This window comes from Eleutherodactylus coqui, chromosome 2, assembly GCF_035609145.1.
Source record: "Eleutherodactylus coqui strain aEleCoq1 chromosome 2, aEleCoq1.hap1, whole genome shotgun sequence".
NCBI lineage: Eukaryota > Metazoa > Chordata > Amphibia > Anura > Eleutherodactylidae > Eleutherodactylus > Eleutherodactylus coqui.
The window spans coordinates 217,532,996-217,554,432 of record NC_089838.1 but is presented as its reverse complement, the minus strand read 5'-3'; the positions used below and the strand labels follow the sequence as shown (position 1 = coordinate 217,554,432).

The 21,437-nt window shown below is 44.3% G+C and overlaps 1 protein-coding gene across 1 annotated transcript; it reads right to left on the bottom strand.

Moving 5' to 3' along the window:
* Positions 1-1,754: 1,754 nt before the first annotated feature.
* Positions 1,755-8,356, bottom strand: GTF2A2 (general transcription factor IIA subunit 2). Its single transcript, XM_066592482.1, has 4 exons — positions 8,124-8,356; positions 4,459-4,563; positions 2,991-3,117; positions 1,755-2,034 (listed from the first exon to the last, which is right to left on the bottom strand). Exons 1-4 carry the CDS (start codon positions 8,193-8,195, stop codon positions 2,009-2,011), a joined length of 330 nt encoding a protein of 109 aa, XP_066448579.1. The 5' UTR covers positions 8,196-8,356; the 3' UTR covers positions 1,755-2,008.
* Positions 8,357-21,437: the final 13,081 nt, after the last annotated feature.

Here is a 21,437-nt window from a genome sequence, read left to right as displayed (position 1 = left end):
AAGGGCTACATTCACACGACCCCAAATCTCACAAGAGTTTTGTACATTGCTCAAAACTCACACAAATAAGTACTTTTGAGTCATACACATGAGCGATGCCGAAAGGTAAAAAAAATAAAATAAAAATAGCACATATTTTTGTCGCCCATGCAACGATGAGATCTTTCCCATTGAAAACAATAGGAAACACTTGCCGTTTCTCCAACACATGTGAAAGTAGTGCTGGAGGATTGGAATTCCAGAGGAGTGATGCAAAACGTTTTTGCATGAAAAACGCACATTGACAAACGTTATATTAGGCCGGGTGTCTTGGTCCGATATCGCGCTCACCCGTGTGAAGGTGGCCTCATTGTAATGCATCATGACTCGCACACATTTGACCTAAGCAAATCCTGAATTGTATCATACCCTTATATTTTCTGAATGCAGGCACCTGGCACATCGTAAAAATGTCATCCAGCACTTCACACTCACGGCTGTCTTCATGCAATTTTTGAACAGAAGGCTCATTAAGATGAGGCAATTACCCAGATTCTTCTTTATTAATAATGCTAGCAGTTAATTAGTCAACAAAGAACCAGGTTAATTCCCTTGCCTTAAAGAGCCTTCTGTTCTAAAACCCCATTGATACGAGACGACTATCAGGCAAACAATGCCCGACACTCGTCCCCGTATGTACTCGCTACCATGCTGTTGCACAGGAGCGAGTATCACTGCCTCAAAGCGGGGCGGCTGGAGATTTCACTCCTCACTTTCCTCCATCCCCTCTCCATTCACTTTAACAGCAGCAATTCAGTACAGACAGTCGTCCCATGTAAATGGGGCTTAAGGGCTGCTCCTACAGTCCATCATTTTTTGTGATTTGCACTTTCACACCCCATTATATACTGTTGTGACATTTCGACTGGCAGCACCTTATCTCAATAATTTCTCTACTAATTTTATACTACTACTGTGTTTCCCCAATAATAAGATCTACCCTGGTTTTCGGGGGGGGGGGGGGGGGGGAGGCTTGAAAAATAAACCCACCCCTGAAAATTAGCCCTAGCTAACGTGCATTATTAAAAAAAAAAAAAAATCAATACTCACCTGGTCCGAGGTGTCCTGATGCCTCGCGATGGTCTCTGGTGGCGCTGCGGCAAACTGCAGTGTCCTCCGCTGTGACAACCTAGCTTCTTTCTGAAGACGGGGCTTTGAATACCCCGCCTCCAGCAAATCCAGCGCCAGCCAATCATAGCCGGCGCTCGATGAGTCAATCACAGCGATTCAATTTGCAGTAATATGGTCTCTTACTGCAAATAGAGCAGTGGGGAAGAGCTGCTGCTATAGTCTGTTGCCTGCTCTAAGGTTTGTCAGAAGAGGATAAATAAGAGGGTCTCCTAGGGCAGTGTTTCCCAACTCCAGTCCTCAGGGACCACCAACAGGTCATGTTTGCAGGATCTCCTATAGCAAGAACACCTGTGGGAATGTCTGAGGCACTGACAATAATTACATCACCTGTGCAATACTGAGGAAATCCTGAAAACATGACCTGTTGGGGTCCCTGAGGACTGGAGGTGGGAAAAAATGAACACTCAAAGAAGTCATCAATATAAGCAAAATAGTTTCAAAGGGCAGGAATAAAAAATGATGAGGGAGAATTCTGAGAGTTTTTGTGTATATTGTACAGTTTGTGCTCCTTTAACTACTAACTCAAGCTAACTTTCTGGTTTCTAGAGCCATTTAAATGAAGTAAAATAGTTCCCCTTCTCATCCACATTTATTAAATAAAAGTTTATTAGACATATTTCCAAAAATGAAAACAAAAAGGCAACTTCACATTTGTATTAAAAAAAAGTTTGTATAGCAACCTTTGAGAACTAGAAGGTAAGACTACCAAAATCTTTGCACTCCTGTATGAATGTGACAGCTCCTGGACACGATCATTGTCATAAATAAACAGTCTTGTCAATGGCTTCTGGGGAAGGCCACAAATCAACAGAAACGGGAAAGTATTGTCTTGTGCCGCTCACTCTGCCGTGTTCGAACCAGTATCTGAAAGGGGAAAGAAAAATATTGTTACATTCCCCAGTAGAACGGAGTTTCCTTTGTATGACTGATATGCGTGGTGTAACCCCTCCCACAGGATCTGGGGCCCGCGGCAATGCGCTACATCACATATCTGCCAGAGCTGCATTGGAAGATGGGGTGCAGCATGACGTCCTGAATAGTGGCTGTGCTTAGGAGTGAAAATTATATCCCTCAACGTGCAGAGTTAGCCTACTGCTTAGCTGGGACATCAGTCTTTATAAACCAACACTACTACAGTGTTTCCTGAAAATAAGACACGGTCTTATATTCATTTTTGCCCCAAAAGAGGCACAGTGTCTTATTTTCAGGGGGTGTCTTATACTCACCTAGCAGACGCAATCTAGGTCCCTCCCGCTGGTCACCGGCGCTCTGGCAGGCTTTTATACAGTCCTCAATGCCGACGGAGCATCTCTTGCTGGTGACGGGGCTTAAATACCCCACCTTCAGCAAGCGATTGCTCTGATTGGCTGAGGCAGCGCTCCTGAACCAATTACAGCTATTCAATGAATAATTAATCGTGGGTATATGAATGATAATCGTTCAGTGTAAATGGCAGCAGCAACTAAACGATGAATGATTTTATTCGTCATTCAGTGTCTGCAGGCATGAAAATCAGACGAAGATCGGCCCGTGTCATCAGTTAGTCGTCCATGTATGAGCGATGGCCCGTTTAGTGTGAACGGAGGCAGTTGTCCAAAGCGATCTCCAGCCCGCTCCGCCTCCATTCACTGAGCGTTGCTCGCATTCATAATCCTAATCGCTGGGCCGGCAGTCGTCTCCTGTAAAAGGACCCATAGCTGGCTGCACCAGAGTATGAAGAGCAGATTCGGATTGCCAGCAAGAACGACTGTGGAAGTACAACTGGGAGACAAATAGTATAAGGGAGCTGGATAGCGGAGAGGTTAATAGAAGGAACTTACTTTTTCCATCACAGGCTACAATTTTTACTTTGTCCACTTTCACCAGATCAGTGACTTCTCTGAACTCCACATCGTTCAGAACAAAGGTCCAGACATTGTCGCAGAATCGGTACGTATTTAATGATCCCTGGACGGAAAACACAAGGATGAGAAGTTATACAAGAGTTACAGAGAGTTTAATTCAAGTACAAAGACATTGGTACATATACTAAAAATGCAGCGACTCAACAAGGTACATCCCTTCCCTCAGAGGGCCACTATGGTAGATCCGGGATATCTAGTGAGGCCATGGACTGGCCATGTGTAAAGTCACCGTGTAGTTCTACATTTCCACGGCAGCAGCTATTTCAGGTAAAAGGTATAGCCAGATATGGATTCCTCCAGTGATCACAGCTGACAGAGGAGCTAGACAACGGCCACCCCTGTACATATATATGTTTTATGCGGGGTCCCCCTGCCAAGTAAGAAGAGTCACATTGCCAAGTCTAGCCCTTCCATACAAGGACGGCTGCCATGTACTGCTACATTTCGGCTGCAATAGCTAGACATTGCGCGAATCACTAGGGGTTGGAGGTGCACTGACTGCATTCATTAACCCATTAAGGACTAAGCACCATAAATTTACAGCACTTGGTCCTGGGCTTTAATCCCAGCTGATAGTAAAAAATACAGTGGTGCTCCTGCAATAAAGCAGCAGGCTTGGGTTGTCAGCTGTTAGGGTGAATGCACACAGGCGGATATGAATTGCAGAATCCAGAGCGGACAACCGCCTCCGGATTCGGCAGCAAATATCACCCATAGCATGTCATGCAAAAGTGATTCTTCATGCACACGAGCGGAAACCAATTGCGGTTTCCACTCGCGGATGAAAAATCGCAGCATGCTTCATTTTCCTGCGGATCCCGCATGGACTGCTTCCATTGAAGCCATCCGACCGCGGTTCGTTCACAATTTGAATTGCGGACGGGCCACGAATTCTGCGGGAAAAGTAGGAGTTAAAAAAAAAAATCTGTACAGAGCATGTCCGATGGCGAGCAGTGCGTACCATCTGCTGTACAGAAAGAAGAAATCGAAATGCGGAATCCGACTCACCCGAGTGCATGCGGCTTTAGTTACAGCCAAGAACCCCGAGGTGAAAACAGAAGTAGTTTTTAACCACTTTTGCCTTCTCCTTTCCAGGCTACATAGCACTCAATGAGCACTATATACTAAAAAGTGAAAGTGGAAGCGTTAGTTCCGCCATGTGACCCGAGCTGGCAGTCACGTGGCACCGGGATCCCCTGTCACAGCAGAGCTACAGGGTCCTAGCAGCCCCTGATCAGCTCTGCCAATGACTACTGTCACTGCAGGGGATGTTTTCCCCTGTAACTGGGGCTCCCATGGATGCCGCAGCTATAGGGGAAAGTGTCAAAACAACAATGTGAATGACCCCAGAGGTGACTGACATGCCATCTTCCCAGATTCTTACCCTGAAGTTGACTCTGTTTCTGACCCGGTGTGCCAATGCTGAATTGATTGCCTTGTCAAACTGTAGCAGGACTTGCAGAGCAAGCTGTGGGTTGATTTGCTGAGACTGAAACATATTAAAAGATAATTTAAGATCCATAAGTTGCAGATCATAACCATCGAGTTCACCATATCCTGCACTGCAATACCCAGAACGCAGTCACATGTTCCAAGTGGGGGCCAACATAACACAAACACATAGTAATAGGGCCAAGCTGACACAAACACACTTACATCAGAAATGATGATTTCTGCAGAAAAACCTTAGTATTGCAATAAACCCCCATGAACAATGCAAATGATAAAACCCATGCACTTGGAGCCGACTGTCCACCAGCATACAGATATCCATCAACGCTCCGCTAACAGGATACAGGCTGCTGCAATCGGCAGGGACGGGCGAGCAGGAACACGGAGGCTGCATACAAGCAGATCCCGGGGGTATGTCTGCAGCAGCCAAGTAGTTAGGGATTAGATGGGAATGTTGCTCTATTCCTACACATGGTACAGGCCCTGCTAGACAGAACACAACCCCTGGAGGCGGATGGATTGGAGGCGCCTTCAACTGGTCCATTATAACCAAAATCTGGTAAAGACCAACTACACTAAACTTTATTATTCACAAAGCGTAGCAGACACTTCCTGCTAGCTCGGCTACAGGCCACCGAATGCTTTGAGCTGTGTTCACACTACCATCATGACGCCTGTATGCAAAAAAACAAAAACACACATAAAAAAAATAATCAGTTTTTGACTGGAAAATTTAAATAGTAACTGCACTTTTTATGAAGTTTGATGCATCAGAGGATTTGATCAGTGAGGGCCTCCCGCGAATGACTGAAATACAGGGGGTACAGCTCTCACCCAAGGACCGTACTGTCTTCGATGACTGTTGGCTCTTCTCGGCAGCTGAACAAGGACACATAGATGTCTGACGAAGTCCGTCTTCAACTGCTGAGTTGAGCTGAAAGGCAACAAGCCTAGCCAAACGGGCACAGCGCTCATGTGGGCAATAAACGGGGTCTCAGCAGCAGGACCCCCAGTGATCAAAAGTCACGTCGCTCTAACATGTGAAGAGTTTTTAAAAAGTGCAGTTCCTCTAAGGCTTAAAGTCCTCACACAAAGTTGATTTGTCTTTTAAAGGGGTCATCTGACTTTGCAAAATAAAAACAGCTACTATTTATGTAACACAAAAAAGAACCAACTCCCCGTAGCGGTAGTAGCAGTAATGTACCGCATGTGACCAATGCAACCATCACGTGCAATACTCCCGGCATTACGTCTCCCATTGCCAGTAGTAGGGCATGTGCCTGCTACGGCCACTGAGGGGCAGCAGTGGTCACATGGTGCCCGCTCGTAAACAAAGACTATGTTAGCGTATACGTTCACTTTAGGTGATACTCAACAGGTAGGTAGTCTTGTCAAACAGGGATACCCAATTATATTAGTCAATGCATTGGAGAAGAACACAGCGAGAAACACTCTGGTGTCTCGGAGCTCTTCTGAAGACTTTTATTATATGCGGAGTTCATATACAGAAACGTAAAGCAGTGGTCAGAGCCGTCCAACTCTAGTAACAGAAGCGCAGCATTACTCTACAGGACTATGCAGGAAATGACATCTGTGGGAGGTCTGCATATATTAGTCCATACCCCACCACACACCAGGGCCGGCAGCCGGATCTGCTTTTGGCCGCTCTCATGAGCCTTCTAAGAGAACTAGAATAACCTTGGGGAATAATGTGCAGAAGTCAAGCGACTCTGATCAACCCGGAGGGATAGCGTGCAGAAACAGCGGCTAGATTACAGGTAGTCGCCTATTTGCCAACATTCCAGAAACCAGTTGGTAAGTACATTTGTTCGTAAATCCGAACAAATGGTGTATGGAGCGTGACCGCGGGTGGATCCCGCTCCACACAACGTCGGGTGCCGGCTGTTTCTTACAACGGATACCCGGCGGCAGCAGTTGTGACGAGCCGCGCCACTCATCGCAAATGTTCACACTTTAAATGCCGCTGTCAGAATAGACAGTCGTATTTAAAGCGTTAACAGTCCCGACGAGCGGCGCGGCTCGTCATAACTGCTGCCGCTGGGTGTCCGTTGTAAGAAACAGTCGGCACCCGACATTCGGGGGTCCTGTACAGTGTCCCGTGATAAAATCGTGAGACGCTGTGCGGTTGCTAGGCAGCCGGAAGCCTTCTGAAAGGCCCCAGGGCTGCCTATGCAGAGTGCCCTCCAAGCGCACGGCTCGATAGACGCTCTGCATAGGCAGCCCTGGGGCCTTTCAGAAGGCTTCCGGCTGCCTAGCAACCGCACAGCGTCCCGCAATCTGACCGGACAGGCTTCTATCAGGCTTGATAGAAGCCGCCCGGTCCCTGCACAGTATGATGTGATGCCATAGCATTACATCATACTGTGCAGGACAGATTGTTCGTATCTTGTGAAGTTTGTAACTGGAGCGTTCGGAAGTCGGGGACTATCTGTACTCTTAGGCCGGGCTCACATGGGCGGATTTTAATTGCAGAATCTGCGATCGCCATCCGCAGTAAAACGCGGGCATTGAAAGGCACGCATTTTAGGTTTTCCCTTCACACTTGCTATGATGAATTGCGTATTCTGCAAGCAGAAGAAAAATCGCAGCATGCTCTATTTTAGCATGGATGCCGCACGGACGACCCCCACTGAAGTCAACGAATGCGAGTGTTCCTTCGCCCATACACCATTACCATCGCATACGGGCGGATGACACGCTCGTTACTTCAAAGACAAAGCCGGCTGAAGGAGAGAGGAATCATTATTCCGAGCGGATGATACGCTGTGCATAGCATACATCCACGCAAAAAGACGCTTGCATTTTCGGCACTCATTCACAATTACTCTCCACGGATTATCACAGGTCTTCCTCTGCGGAAATCTGCATGCGGAACCCGACCGGTTTGTGTGAGCCCAGTCTTACAAGGGATTATGGGAGAGCGAATGCTGATCACCAGAGAAAACAAGGTACTACTGGTTTTCTTCTTGTCGTCGTGCGCATACAGCAGATATTTCTTTATGCAGTCGGGTAACGTCTTTAAAAGGGTTGTCTGGACTATTATTATTGATGGACAATCCTCAGGTGGTGGTCCGCTGCTGGGGATCGGCACTGATCAGCTGATTGCCAGGTCTATCATCAGTAAGGAAAGAAGCAGACAGCGCTGTCTGCCTTGCAGTGGCCCACTTTGGAACTGCAGGCACAGCTCCCATAGCGAATGCGAATGCGGTCCACTCTGACAGCAGGCCTAGCGTTCACCTAACTGGCAAGGATCCCCGACGATCATCAACTGGTGAGCTATCAGGAGGGGCGATCATCAACAGCAAGCGTCTGGATAACCCCGGTATAGCCAAGGATCAGTGGACAAGCGGCAGATCTACTGCCCCCGATGTGTGGGTACACTACTGACAACTCTACAGGCCCAGGATCTGTGATAGAGGTCACCCCCAGGTGTCAGTGAGGGAGGGGCCAAGGATAGGGTCACGTGGGCAACATCTACCTAGCTGTGCCAGTGACAGCACTCACTTACTACATGGCTACTGACCACTGCTGTGTACTTACCACCCAGCACACACCACGTGATCAGCCCGCACTCACCTGTATTAGCTCGTCCAGGCTCTCCTGCAGACTGTTGCCCAGAGTGGTATTCCTATAGAGCTGATACGCCATGATTTCAGGTGGTCAAACCCCGTTGACCAACCGCTACCGAGCTGCCAGCGGTCCGGTTGCTGCGCGGTTCCCGTTCTAGGTAACGTAGAAAAATCCCGGCACTTCCCAGCAATAAACAACACCGGAAGTTCTTGGGCAGTCAGAATGCAGTACTACGCATGCGCCAGTGCTGACCTACTTCCAGCGCGTGCGCGGTTGGCTCTAGTCGAAGGTCACTTCCTGACGCGCAAACGGCAGAGCCAATCAGCGGCTGCATGTAGTCACGTGCACAGCGTCTTAGGACGTAAACCAGTGTCGTAAGAACGTGACGTACAAACATAGTGAAGAAGTCGCAGGAAGCCGTTGTAGCTTCCCCACAGTGATATGGGAAGTGTCTGCTCGGCGCTGCTGTCATACCTCTGCAGCAGGGGGACTAGCTTCCTCAGGGACACTACTGGAGTTGGGCTCAACATGCTGTTTTATCTGGTGCACGCTAGGAAGCTACCAACGTGTTTTAGGGTGACTAGATTTTCCCAGGGTCAAAGGTGGCCGGCGAGGTGTGAGGGGCGGAGCTTATCACAGCAGAGAATGTTACCCCCCTCGTTATAAACCGCACAGGGCCTCTAAAAAAAAGTACATTCCGCAGAATTTTTGCATTCAAAAGGCAGTCAGAATCTGTATAATTGGCGCAGATATTGATTGGAATTCAGCCGTGTACCCGCGCCTGCTCTCATACTGTGCAGCGCCCCCCCTCACCTCATGTGAAGGCTTCCAGCAATGGTGCAGATTGTGACCGTTTTTTGGATGCAGAAATGCTGCGGAATTTGCAGCAAAATGTCTGCTGCGGATATTTCGAAGCAAGTTCATTATGTGTAAACATGCTTTAAGTCAGCTTGAGGTACGCAGCCCCGTGCAGAGTGGCCTCACTAGTAATAGTGGGCCCCACAGTTGCCGTCAGTAGTAATACTGCCCACCACCACAGTGGCCCTCAGTAGTAATAGGATCTCCCCCACCGTGGCCCTCAGTACTACCATAATAGTATCCCCTCCTCCCCCACAGCGGCCCTCTGTAGTAATAGTATACCCCACCCCCCACAGTGGCCCTCAGTAGTAATAAAGTCCCCCCCCCCCCCCCCCCCAAACAACCAACACACACAGTGGCCCTCGGTAGTAATAGTATCCCCTCCTCCCCCACAGCGGCCCTCGGTAGTAATAATGTCCCTCAGTCCACGCACGTCCACGCGCACCCCCCCCCCCTTCTTCTTCTTCTTCTTCTTCTTCTTCCCTCGGTAGTAATAGTATCCCCTCCTCCCTCGCAGCGGCCTTCGGTAGTAATAGTATCCTCATCTCCCTCACAGTTGCCCGCAGTAGTAATAGTATCCCCGACAGTGGCTCGCAGTAGTAATAGTGTCATCAGTAGTAATAATGTCCCCCTACAGGGGCCCTTCCTAGTAATCATGCCACGTGCCCCCCCCCAGCAGTAATCGTTTCCACCCCCTCAGTAGTAATAGTATCTCCCCCACCGCGGCCCTCGGTAATAACAGTATCCCCTCCTCCCCCTCAGCAACAACAGTATCCCCCTCCTCCCCCACAGCGGCCCTCGTAGTAAAGGTTGCTCACGGTGTGATCAGTAGTAACAATGTCCCCCTACAATGGCCCTTCATAGTAATAATGTCCCTCAGTAGTAATCATGCCCCCCACAGTGGCCCTCAGTTCTAATAGTACCTCCCCCACCCAGGGGCCCTCAGCACTAATAGTAACCCTGCGGCTGATCTTAAAATGACCCTCCAGGCCAGCAACAAACAAAGATGGCCATGCTGCTTTTCCAACTAGCGGATGCAGATTGTGCAGTAGTAGGCAGTGGGAGTCGTTACACACTACATACTGCTGACTGCCCATCACTGGGCTAGAGCCGAGCATCTTAGGACTCATGTTCATGGGGGATTTTTCACTGCGTATTACATTTTCATTGCAGGCCTGCGTGATACACAGTGAATGGAGGCAATGCACGTCAATGGCCTTTTATTGTTCTATGCACACCAGCGTGTATCCACCCACAAGAGAAATAAAGCGCAGCTTGCTCTATTTCTCTGCGTATGATACATTGGCCGTATGCAATACATTGTGTACTTGCAACATTTCATTATGCATCCCTGCTCTGAGCAGAGCAGGGAATTAAATAAACTAAAAATCACACTGCGCAAGTCTGTGACTTCAGATTTCTAGGCATGTGCAGTGCAATACGCAGCCCATAAACAGTCTATGCAGGCAGAGGGTAGGGGCTGTTTATGTGTAAACCACCACAGGAGATCTGCAGCGTTTTACACATACACATATAGGCATGAACCCTTATGCATAAGTATGCATCCTTAGTATAACATGCATCAGGAATGCAGAGAAGCTGGTTCGGCCATTTTTGTCTAGGCTCAGTGGTTCACTTTTATAGAATGCCCGATTACATCATATAATTCAATATAGAAAACAAAACTAGAATTGTTGCCATAAGAGCCACACCCACAAAGATGGGGAAATTGCATTTTTTCCCCCTTTCACTCCATTTAGGATTTTTAACAGTACAACAAGTATGGTATTGCATAGTAATTGTAAAATACATCTTGTCCAGCTATGCGGGCAAAAAAATAAGAGTTATGATTTTTTTTGAAAGTGGGGAAAAGAAACCAAAAACGGGAGGTGAAAGGGAGGCTGCGTCCTTAAAGGGCAAGTGTCTCACTCATCTGAATGGTAAAGGGGTTGTCCCCCGAAAGCAAGTGGGGGTATACACTTCTGTATGGCCATATTAATGCACTTTGTAATGTACATCGTGCATTAATTATGAGCCATACAGAAGTTATTCACTTACCTGTTCCGTTGCTGGCGTCCTCGTCTCCATGGTGCCGTCTAATTTCAGCGTCTAATCTCCCGATTAGACGCGCTTGCGCAGTCCGGTCTTCTCCCTTCTGAATGGGGCCGCTCGTGCCGGAGAGCTGCTCCTCGTAGCTCCACCCCGTCACGTGTGCCGATTCCAGCCAATCAGGAGGCTGGAATCGGCAATGGAACGCACAGAGCCCACGGTGCACCATGAGAGAAGACCTGCAGTCCACCGTGGGTGAAGATCCCGGCGGCCATCTTACTAAGGTAAGTAAGAAGTCACCGGAGCGCGGGGATTCGGGTAAGTACTATCCGTTTTTTTTTTTTTTTAAACCCCTGCATCGGGTTTGTCTCGCGCCGAACGGGGGGGGGGGCTATTGAAAAAAAACAAAACACATTTCGGCGCGGGACAACCCCTTTAATCTATGGGATGCAGATTTTTTTTCTGTGCAGAATCAAGATCCAAAAACAAAAAAAAAAGTTTTGATATATCACTTTCAACCTGGAGTCCATGTTGGCTTTTCCAAATGCAAATACACCCCATGAAATAAAATCAATTCACGGCTGGCTCTACAACAGTTTTCAATGCAAACCCATATTAGACTTTTCTGTCAAGGTTTTCCCATGTGAATATTTGCTCTAGAGCTACACATAGGGGGATGTTCACATCTTGTTCAGACTGCATGGGGGTTCTATAGTGGTTTACGGTTGAATGCCTAAAAACAGGCTTCAGATGGAACCACTGACCACTATAGAAGAAAGCTGCTAAACCAGAGACCAACAGCTCTTCTTTTTGGCTAACTTTTTATTTGTTTTTTAAGCTGGAAAGAACAGGTTCTGCTACATTACTCTTTCTGGCTCAAAATGATGGAAAGTATGGAGAGTTACCAAAACAGATCTACTAGACCTGTTTAGGCAGGTTTCATCGATGGTTCCATCTGAATTCAGTTTATGGCGATTCAGACGTAAACCATTCCGAAAACGCTGGATGGAATTAAAAACAAAAATGTGAGCAGCCCCTTAAACAGTTCCGGATGCGCTTACATGCACGTTATTTGCTGGTCTTGGCGGTCATGAACTTTGTATAAATTATTTTATGCAAAAGTGCCAAAATTCAAACTGTAAATCCGTACAGAAGAGGCCGGTTGAGAATGAGAAGTGTTTGCCGTTAGCTCTGACAGCACAGAGAAACCACCAGATCAGGGGGCGTCAAACTCATTTTCACTGAGGACCACATCATCCTTAGGGCTTATTCCCACAGGTGAGATCATGCAAGTGGTGTGCGTTGCGAGACACACAAAAAAACACATATGAACTCCATCCTTTTGAGTAGTTTTTCCTTGCAGTGACAATTGCAATTTCACAAAAGCAACGTGAGGAGTTTTTGACCAAAAACCGCTTTGCATCGGTGTGAAAAATGCACATTGGAAAGCGCGATATTGGGCAAAGTTTCTCACCCCGAAATCACACTTGCCTATTTGAGATCTAGCCTTATGGTTGCCTTCAAAGGGCTTGTTCACACAAAGCATTTTTTCTGCAGCGTATTACACGTGCAATACACAGTGAATAGAACCCTTCCTTCACACGAGCAGATTCTAGGTAGCATAACCTATTTTGGTACCATTATGCACCATAAAAGGCCATTGAAGTGAATGGGCGGGAGCAAATACACAGGAATCTTGTGTATTCACTGCGCAAAATTCCATTTGCGTCCAGCTCTTTACAAGGTGCGAGGTGCTCCAGGGGAACAACTGATAGTCTGAGGTCCCGAGCGGCAGACCTCCCCGATCTGCTACTGATGATGTATCCTGTAGAGCGGCATCAATTTTTAAAAGCTGAAACGCCCTTTAACAGATATGGCTTCTTTATTTTAGAGCTGACCGTTCTTCACCAAGTCATACCAAAATAAATCTTAGGTTCTACCTACCTTGATTACACAGGACCCATGAATAACAGACATCACGGAGACACTAAGATTTCAGATACCAGTCAGCTACAACTGTGACTAGTAATTTAGGCCACAAAGGGCTAGCAACCCCCATAGGAGGGAAGAGTGCCCTATTCACATGAACACAATCTAGGCTGAAAAACGTATTTCCTGACAGAATTTTATTATGTTTAATAAAAACAACAGAGAATATGAGCAAATTATTTGCCAATAATGCACATTTGTAAGAACAGCAACATCGTCTGACCACACACCCCACATTACAATACAGCTATATAGGCGCCTTTTTTCATGTTTGTTTTGTTTTTTGAACAGTCATAGAGGAACACTTGCCGGGGGTAGTGAGTACATTATAAAATATTGTTCACAAAAGTCATAAAAATATATATTAGCTCTGTCCTTCTCATTATGAATATAAATATTTCATTAAAGAACGTGCATCCTCCAGATAAAAGTTGCAAGAGTGCATTCTATGTACATGAAAGAACAAACAAGAGAAAAGGGGTGCTGACCATTTTACATGATAAAATATAAAACCATACAATATTAGAAAGGTATGTTTATGGTAAACCACATTAGTTTCCTGTGCATCTGACAGCCTTGTAACATCCAGAGTAATGCAAGTTCACTTTCTAGTCGCTTTGGGATCCGGGCTCCAAGGGTTTATTCCCCCTATAACCAGTCATTTCCCTGTAACATACTGTAATGTTGTAGAGGCACCAGTACTTACCTGTTGCACTACACTTCAGGCAATTAGCTCCTCAAAAAGGATATTAGGGAGTTGTCTAGTCAAGACCACTTTAGGGTCTTGTGAGTTAATAGAGGGGTTCCCCCCATTTGAAAGTCCTCTCCATTTCAATATTATGTAATAAATTCTCCTGCAACGCTGGGTTCTCCCCGTATTTTATAGTGTTCGTCCATCCTGAGATGAAAGGCTGGATGCACACCAAGATGCTGGGTGACTGAACCCAGCTGGCAGGAAAGTGGTATCGAGTCCACTTTTTCTTGCAATCAGTGTATCTGGGGAACATTAAAACAGTGATTGTTCGCACTAGACAATTCCCTTAGGCCGCTTTCACATGGCCGAGAAAATTATACAAGATGTGTGCATTGCGAGATGTACAAATATGAACCCCATTCTTTTGAATAGGGTCATATACACGAGCTATTTTTTTCCACCTTGCAGTGCGGGGGGGAAAAAAATCATGGCATGTTCTATGCTTGGGCAGATTTTGGACGAACATATAAAAACACGTCCGTAATACAGATTCGTAATGGCCTCCATATTTTTATCATTCTCTACTGGGCAAACACTGATCAGTATTTGCCCAAAAGAAAAGATAAATGCAAAGGCAAATCCACAAAAAATGGATCGGGATAAGTTTTCAAAAAAAAAATTTAAAAATACAGTCATGTGATTATCCCTATAGACGTACAAAAGCTCTGTATTACAGTCCACTCAGACCTAATAAAAAGGAGCAAAAATACACATGTGAAAGTGGCCTTAGTCAGACCTTTACACACTCACATTCACTCTTGGAACTACTTTTGCCTTTGGTTCAAAAATAGTCCATCAAGAACTGCATGTGTGACTCCAGCCTGAAGGCGACCAGAACACAATAGACTAAAGTGGATGCAAATGAACAAGTCAATGAAAAATGAGCAGGTGAATTTAACAAAGGATTGATTTAGCCAGCGATCACAAACCATCATGATTGGGAAAGAAGTCCGCCATGATTAAATGTTATTGTCTAACATTCAGATCAGAGTTCTCACAAAAGTTTTTTTTTTTTCTAACAGCTCCAAAAGAGCACTCTCATAAAAAAATCTTTTGTTCATCGTCCATTGTTATTGAGCATGTATGGGCAGTTTGAACAAATATAATGGCCAACATGGACCAAAATACGATTGTTCATCAGTCATTCATTCCTCAGCGTACTTCTGTCTAATGTGTATGGCCACCTTTACACTAGTATTTGCAGGTTATTACATGCATGCATGTGGGGCATACCGTAAAACCCATTTTCATGTTTGCCAAATAATTCAGCACAGGACACCAAATTCTCCAGTAATGTCCTAAACTCACTTGGCATTGGATGGGGGTCAAGTAAAAGGAAAAAAAAACCTACAATTTTTAAGAATGGATTAAATAATAAATGGGCCCAACAAGAAAGTGAAACATAAAAGGTAAACTATAAAAGGATTGGGTCAGAGAAAAATCAGATTGGGATTCCAATTCATCATCGATCATTGCAAACGGTAGTATATCCCAGTTACCGTCCTGCTCCTCTCTCCTGTAGACCATGGCGGTGAAATAGGTTAGGCTGGAAATGTATTCAGATACCACTGTAATAGGGTCATTCCACATCAATTGGACCAATTTTCAAAATCGTCCCCACTCGACCGTCTCCGATTTTGCTGAAAATTTACTCAGATATATGTATATGTTTGAAACGAGGTTCTGTGAAGTTTTAGCTCCAGATCTTAAATACCTGTGGCACTGTCGCCTTTACACTGGAGGTCCCACTGAGCTCGCGGCTTCAGCTACAAGGATTTTGCAAACTTTGGCACATAGGCATTATAGAAATATACTGGCTATGATGCTGAAATTGGACATACTAGCTCAACTTTTGCTGGTGAACACAAAAAAATTAGTACCGGCTATCACAAAAGAATATATCGGCCACAATTTTGTGTCAAAGTAGCTTGAAAATCACGCCGCATGACATTTACACCAAACTTTGGCCAAGTATAGCTCAAGACCAAAAACCACTTGTAACCGGTGCTTTGCTCTGTACACCAAACAGCTACATGGCTTTGCACTGCTGCAATATCACGGTCAAAGCATATGTATTTGTGAAGATATTCACACCCACATATGATGAAAAATGTTAAATGATCAAATCTGACCTATTTTTAAGGTCAAATATCTAAAAAAGGGTACCCCTGAAATCTGTTTATTCTGATATTAGTGGAAAGAGCAAATTTTTTTCTACTGGAATCATTTCTTTTCTTTTTTGAGTCTTTTAGGCTAAGGTAAGAAAAATGACTTTAAACATGGTGCTATTTACGCGCGTAATGCATTGTTTTTGCATTTGATTTTCAGATTCTTATCACATTCTTAGCTTGATTACAGAGTCATATTGTTGCTAATAATGTCTATTATAATCAATAACCTATAAACCTTTTTATTTAGGAAAACTTATTGACTATTGTTGCATTTTTATTGCATATATTATTGATTTCTTATCGATGGAGAATGAAATTGATGAAGAATCGGTCCAGTGCTCTATTGGCCTTGCGAACAATTCGATGTGCCACCTTAAGACATTCACCCATAGCAAGGACGAGTTGAAATTGTTTACAAGCTTTGGATTGGATGAACAGACATTGCTGCGTCGACGAGTGGGAATAAATTTTGACGAACATTCACAAATCTGTTTACACCATGAAGCTTCATTCTTGACCAAATATGAGCATTTGCAAAAATCGTGTTGCAATCCTTTTGGAAAGAAAGCTCATAACACAAAAAAGAATTTGCGAGCTATCAATTTGTTAGCAGCTGACCAGTTGAAAGAATTTACAAAGAATGATGTGAAGCCTGGCCAGAAGATGTGTGCATCATGTCGAAAAGAATTTGCTAAAAGCAAAAAATCAGCTGATCCAGTTTCCTCTGAATCTGATCCAGATGGAATGGAATGCTCTACAAGTCTAAATTCAAGCTTAACATCCATTGGCATCTCTCCTCTGAAATTTCAACGGGTAAGCCAGCGAGATTCACTTGGATATGCAAGGAGAAAGATAAGCCAGGTGCAAAATGCATTTACTAGCAAGATTGCTTCAATTGGAGGACTTGAGCAGAAAGACATTGAGCAACCAAAAACAGCACAGTGCAAAATGTGTCTGGATTACAATCACCTTTTGGCAGATTTGAAGCAAAAGCTGCAGGTGTCCAGTCGGGCAGAAAAGGTCCAAATCTTGACATTGGCACCTGAAAGTTGGTCCATTAAGGCTACATCAGACGAATTTGGTGTCTCTGAACGAATGGTCAAACAAGCTCGAAAGCTTAAATGTGAACATGGAATCTTAGCCTTACCAGGAATCAAGTGTGGCAAGAAACTTTCTGAGGAAGTGAAGAAAAAGGTGCAGGCATTTTTTGAGGATGATGAATTCAGTCGAATGTGCCCTGGTAAAAAAGACTATGTATCAGTGCGAATAGCAGGAGAAAAAAAGCAGATGCAAAAGCGACTATTACTGAGCAATATGAGGGAAATGTTTGTTGCCTATCGAAATCAGAATGGGCCTGAAATTGGATTTTCCAAGTTTTGTGAGCTTCGGCCAAAGTGGTGCGTTACCGTTGGATCCGCTGGAACACATTCTGTTTGTGTGTGTACCATTCACCAAAATGTCAAACTAATGCTTGCAGCAAGCCCAATCAATGATGACTACAAAGAGCTCATATGCAAAATGGTCTGTGGAATTGAATCCAAGGACTGTATGCTTGGCCGTTGTGAAAAATGCCCAGGTCCTGAAGGATTAAAAGAATTTCTAGTCAATGTGTTTGTCAACAGTGACCCTGATGATATTATTGAGTTCAAACAATGGATTCACACTGATCGAGACATGCTTGATACAAGACAATTGACTATAGAAGATTTCATTGAAGAATTGGTTTCAAAAATTTCTAACCTTTGCAGCCATCACTACATTGCCAAGCATCAAAGTTGCTATCTGAAATCATTGAAGGAAAATCTGAGACCTGGAGAGCTTGTGATCCTTATGGACTTTGCTGAAAATTACTCATTCATTGTTCAAGATGCCGTTCAAGGTTTCCACTGGGAAAATAGTCAAGCTACAGTACACCCATTTGTCATTTACTTCAAGGAGTTAAATGATGAAGCTGCGCAGAACATCAGCTTGTGCATAATCAGTGATTGCTCACGACATGACACAGTTGCAGTCCACACTTTCTTAACAGTAATTGTGGAGTATCTCAAGACTCTCATCTATGGAATTCGTCATATCCACTACTTCAGCGATGGATCTGCAGCCCAGTACAAAAATTTTCTCAACTTGTGCCACCATAATGCTGATTTCAATATCAGTGCTGAATGGAATTTTTTTGGTACCAGTCATGGAAAGTCGCCCTGTGATGGGATTGGAGGGACAGCAAAGAGGTTGGCAGCTCGTGCCAGTCTTCAACGCCCAACTGAAAACCAAATACTGACCCCGGTGGATTTATTCAACTTTTGCAATGAGCAACTGCATGGAATCAAGTTTTTGTTTGTTCCAAAAGAAAAAATTGATGAAATACGGGTAGTTCAAGAAGAACGGTTCAAAGATGGACATACAATTGCTGGAACACGAGAAAATCACCAGTTTGTGCCAATTGATGACAAAAAGATTCGCATTTCAAGGGTGTCAAATGACACATCATCTTTCATTGCCCATGTAGATCGATCTGTCAGATCAGAAATGCCTTTTGTGCCAATTGCAAACCTCCAGCCAGGGCAATACATTGCCTGCATTTACGATAACAACTGGTGGATTGGAAATATTTCTGAAATTTCCGTCGACGACCATGATGCATTAATAAATTTCATGCATCCTCATGGACCAGCTAGCTTCTTTCACTGGCCTGTGAGAAATGATACCTGCTGGATTCCTGAGCAGTCAATCATTGCAATACTGCCAGCACCAGCTGCAACAGCAATGGGACGACAATACAGCTTCTTGGAGCCAATTATGTTGCAAATTCAGCAACAGTTCCAGACCACTTAGACTGAACATTATGGCTTGGGAACCAACAAAAGAGACCCAATATTAGGCTTGGGATCCTAGGCTAAGACACCCACCCTCAGGCTTCGGAACCTGTGATAAAGAGACCGCCCGTGGCTGGCCTTGCACGGCTATCGGGCGTGGCCCCTAGGCGATGGGGCTGCCAATTCTCAAAAGATTTGGCATTATTACAATTCTTAATAGGATTATAATACCAATTCTTAGGGAATTGGTAGTGGTATAACCACCATGGACCAACGCAAGGGTTTGAATAGTGCATTTATCATTCATTGCGTATGTTTAAAAACGCCATGTTCAGTGGCATTTTTCTTTTCTTAAACTGAAAGACTCCAAAAAATAAAATGATGATCCTTGTAGAGAAAAATTTGCTCTTTCGACTGATATCAAAATAAATAGATTTGAGGGGTACCCTTTTTTAGATATTTGACCTTAAAAATAGGTCAGATTTGATCATTTAACATTTTTCATCATATGTGGGTGTGAATATCTTCACAAATACATATGCTTTGACCGTGATATTGCAGCAGTACAAAGCCATATAGCTGTTTGGTGTACTGGTCAAAGCACAAATTACCAATGGTTTTTGGTTTTGAGATATATTTAACCAAAGTATGGCTTAAGTTTGCAAAATCCTCGTAGCTGAAGCCGCGCGCTCATTGGGACCTCCAGTGAAAGGGCAACAGTGTCCCAGGTATTTGATATCTGGCCCTAGAACTTTACAGAACCTCGTTTCAAACATACATGTACATCCTTATAAATTTTCAGCAAAATCGGAGATGGCCGAGTGGGGACCACTGGTCCACTTGGCATGGAATGACCCAATAGTGACTGCACGTGGCTCCTACAGATTGTACCATTTACACATATTTGCCTGTCTACAGATCTGAATGGAGCACGTAACTCAATAGGGCTCTCAAAAGGGGTGTTCGTGAACACCATGATAAAATCTGGTAGTTGTGGGACATCACAAGTTTTTTCTACTTTTTTCTCCAAACACAAACATTGCAAATTCTTACTCCACCACAGGTCCAGACTAAAAGGAATCTGTGCCATGCGAGGCTTACAGCCTCTTCTACTTACATGTCAAGTACAATATTCATAGCAGTCAATGAGCGGGAAATAAAAAAAATAGGACGCCTATCACAGCCCATTACTTCTCACCCTTCATGCAGTAACTCATGCAAAATATCAAATGGCTTTATAAATTAAGTGCAAATTATAACCAATATTAATGAACTTATGTGTACTCTACAATATGCGTGACTTTCGGTCTGTAAACAACTGAGTTTATATGAGTTTCCATATTTTTACATAACGTTCATAAGTCTATGGTTAAATAAGACTACTGTTAAAAAAAATACTTCGGGGTGGGGGAAGAGGTGTGTGTGTGGGGTGCAGATTTCCATGCCACTAAAAGTAGTATATGCTCTAGGGACATTTATGACAGAAACAGAACCACCAACAGTTATACTGTCAATGTTTGAAGGAAACAGGAGTAGATAAAAATGAGAAGTGGTAGTTTTAACATACTTATCCGCCGCTTCGTTTGTTGAGTGAATTTCGGGACATACATTCTCCTGTTCAGTGGGGGTTTCAGAGGTCAGACCCACCCAGGCTGTTATCCTTTATTCGGAAGATAAGGGATAGCTTGTTTTGGTGGAACTTAGGGAGCTTAAATTGTAATCCTCCGAGTTGATAATGACAGCTATCCAGTAATACACACATACCACTGTCCTAGAATTCAGACAACGGTCTAGCATAGCCTACGATTGGTATATGTACTCTGAATGGCTGTAGAATTGCCTGAATCTGACAGGCTGGTAGGTCAAGGACGGACAACTTGAAATACGCCACTGAATTGTAAATATTAAGTTGTTTTTTTTTTAATGTAACATAGGACAAGAAAAAATGTCCATCCAGTTCAGCCCATCACCCCCCAATGTTAATCCAGAAGAAGGGGGGGAAAAAACCCAATGGAGGTGGAAGCCAATCTTCCCCATTTAAGGAAAAAACAAATATTCCTTCCAGACTTCAATGTGGCATCAATAACTCTTCTGAAGTTATTAATGATTATAACATAGTATTGCATTGCTCAAGTAAGGAGTTCGGGCCCCTCTTCAACTTTTAGTGAGTTTGCCATCACCATGTCCTCAGGCAGAGAGTTTCACAGTCTCACTACTTTACTGTAAAGAACCCTCTATATGTCAGTGTAGAACTCTTCTTTCCTCTAGACAGAGGATGTCCCCCTAGTACAGGCACAGTTTTGGGTATAAACAGATGATAGCAGACATCTCTATTGTATTTATACATAGTTATTACGTCACCCGTCAGCTGTCTTTTTTTCTTCTAAACTGAATAATCTCAATTTTCATAACCTCTCTAGGTTTGTAGTCCACCCATTCCATTTATTACTTTAGTTGCCCCCCTTTGTACCCGCTAAGGCTCTGATATGTCCTTTTTGAGTCCGCCCAAAACGGTCCACAATATTCCATGTGTGATCTGATCAGTGACTTGTAAAGAGGAAGAACAATGTTCTCATCATGTGCTCCTACACCTTTTTTGCAGGGAGCAAGTCTGATATTCACACAGATGTGTATTCAGTGAGGATGTATGAAGAAAACAGATTTAAAATAGACCTTACAGCATATA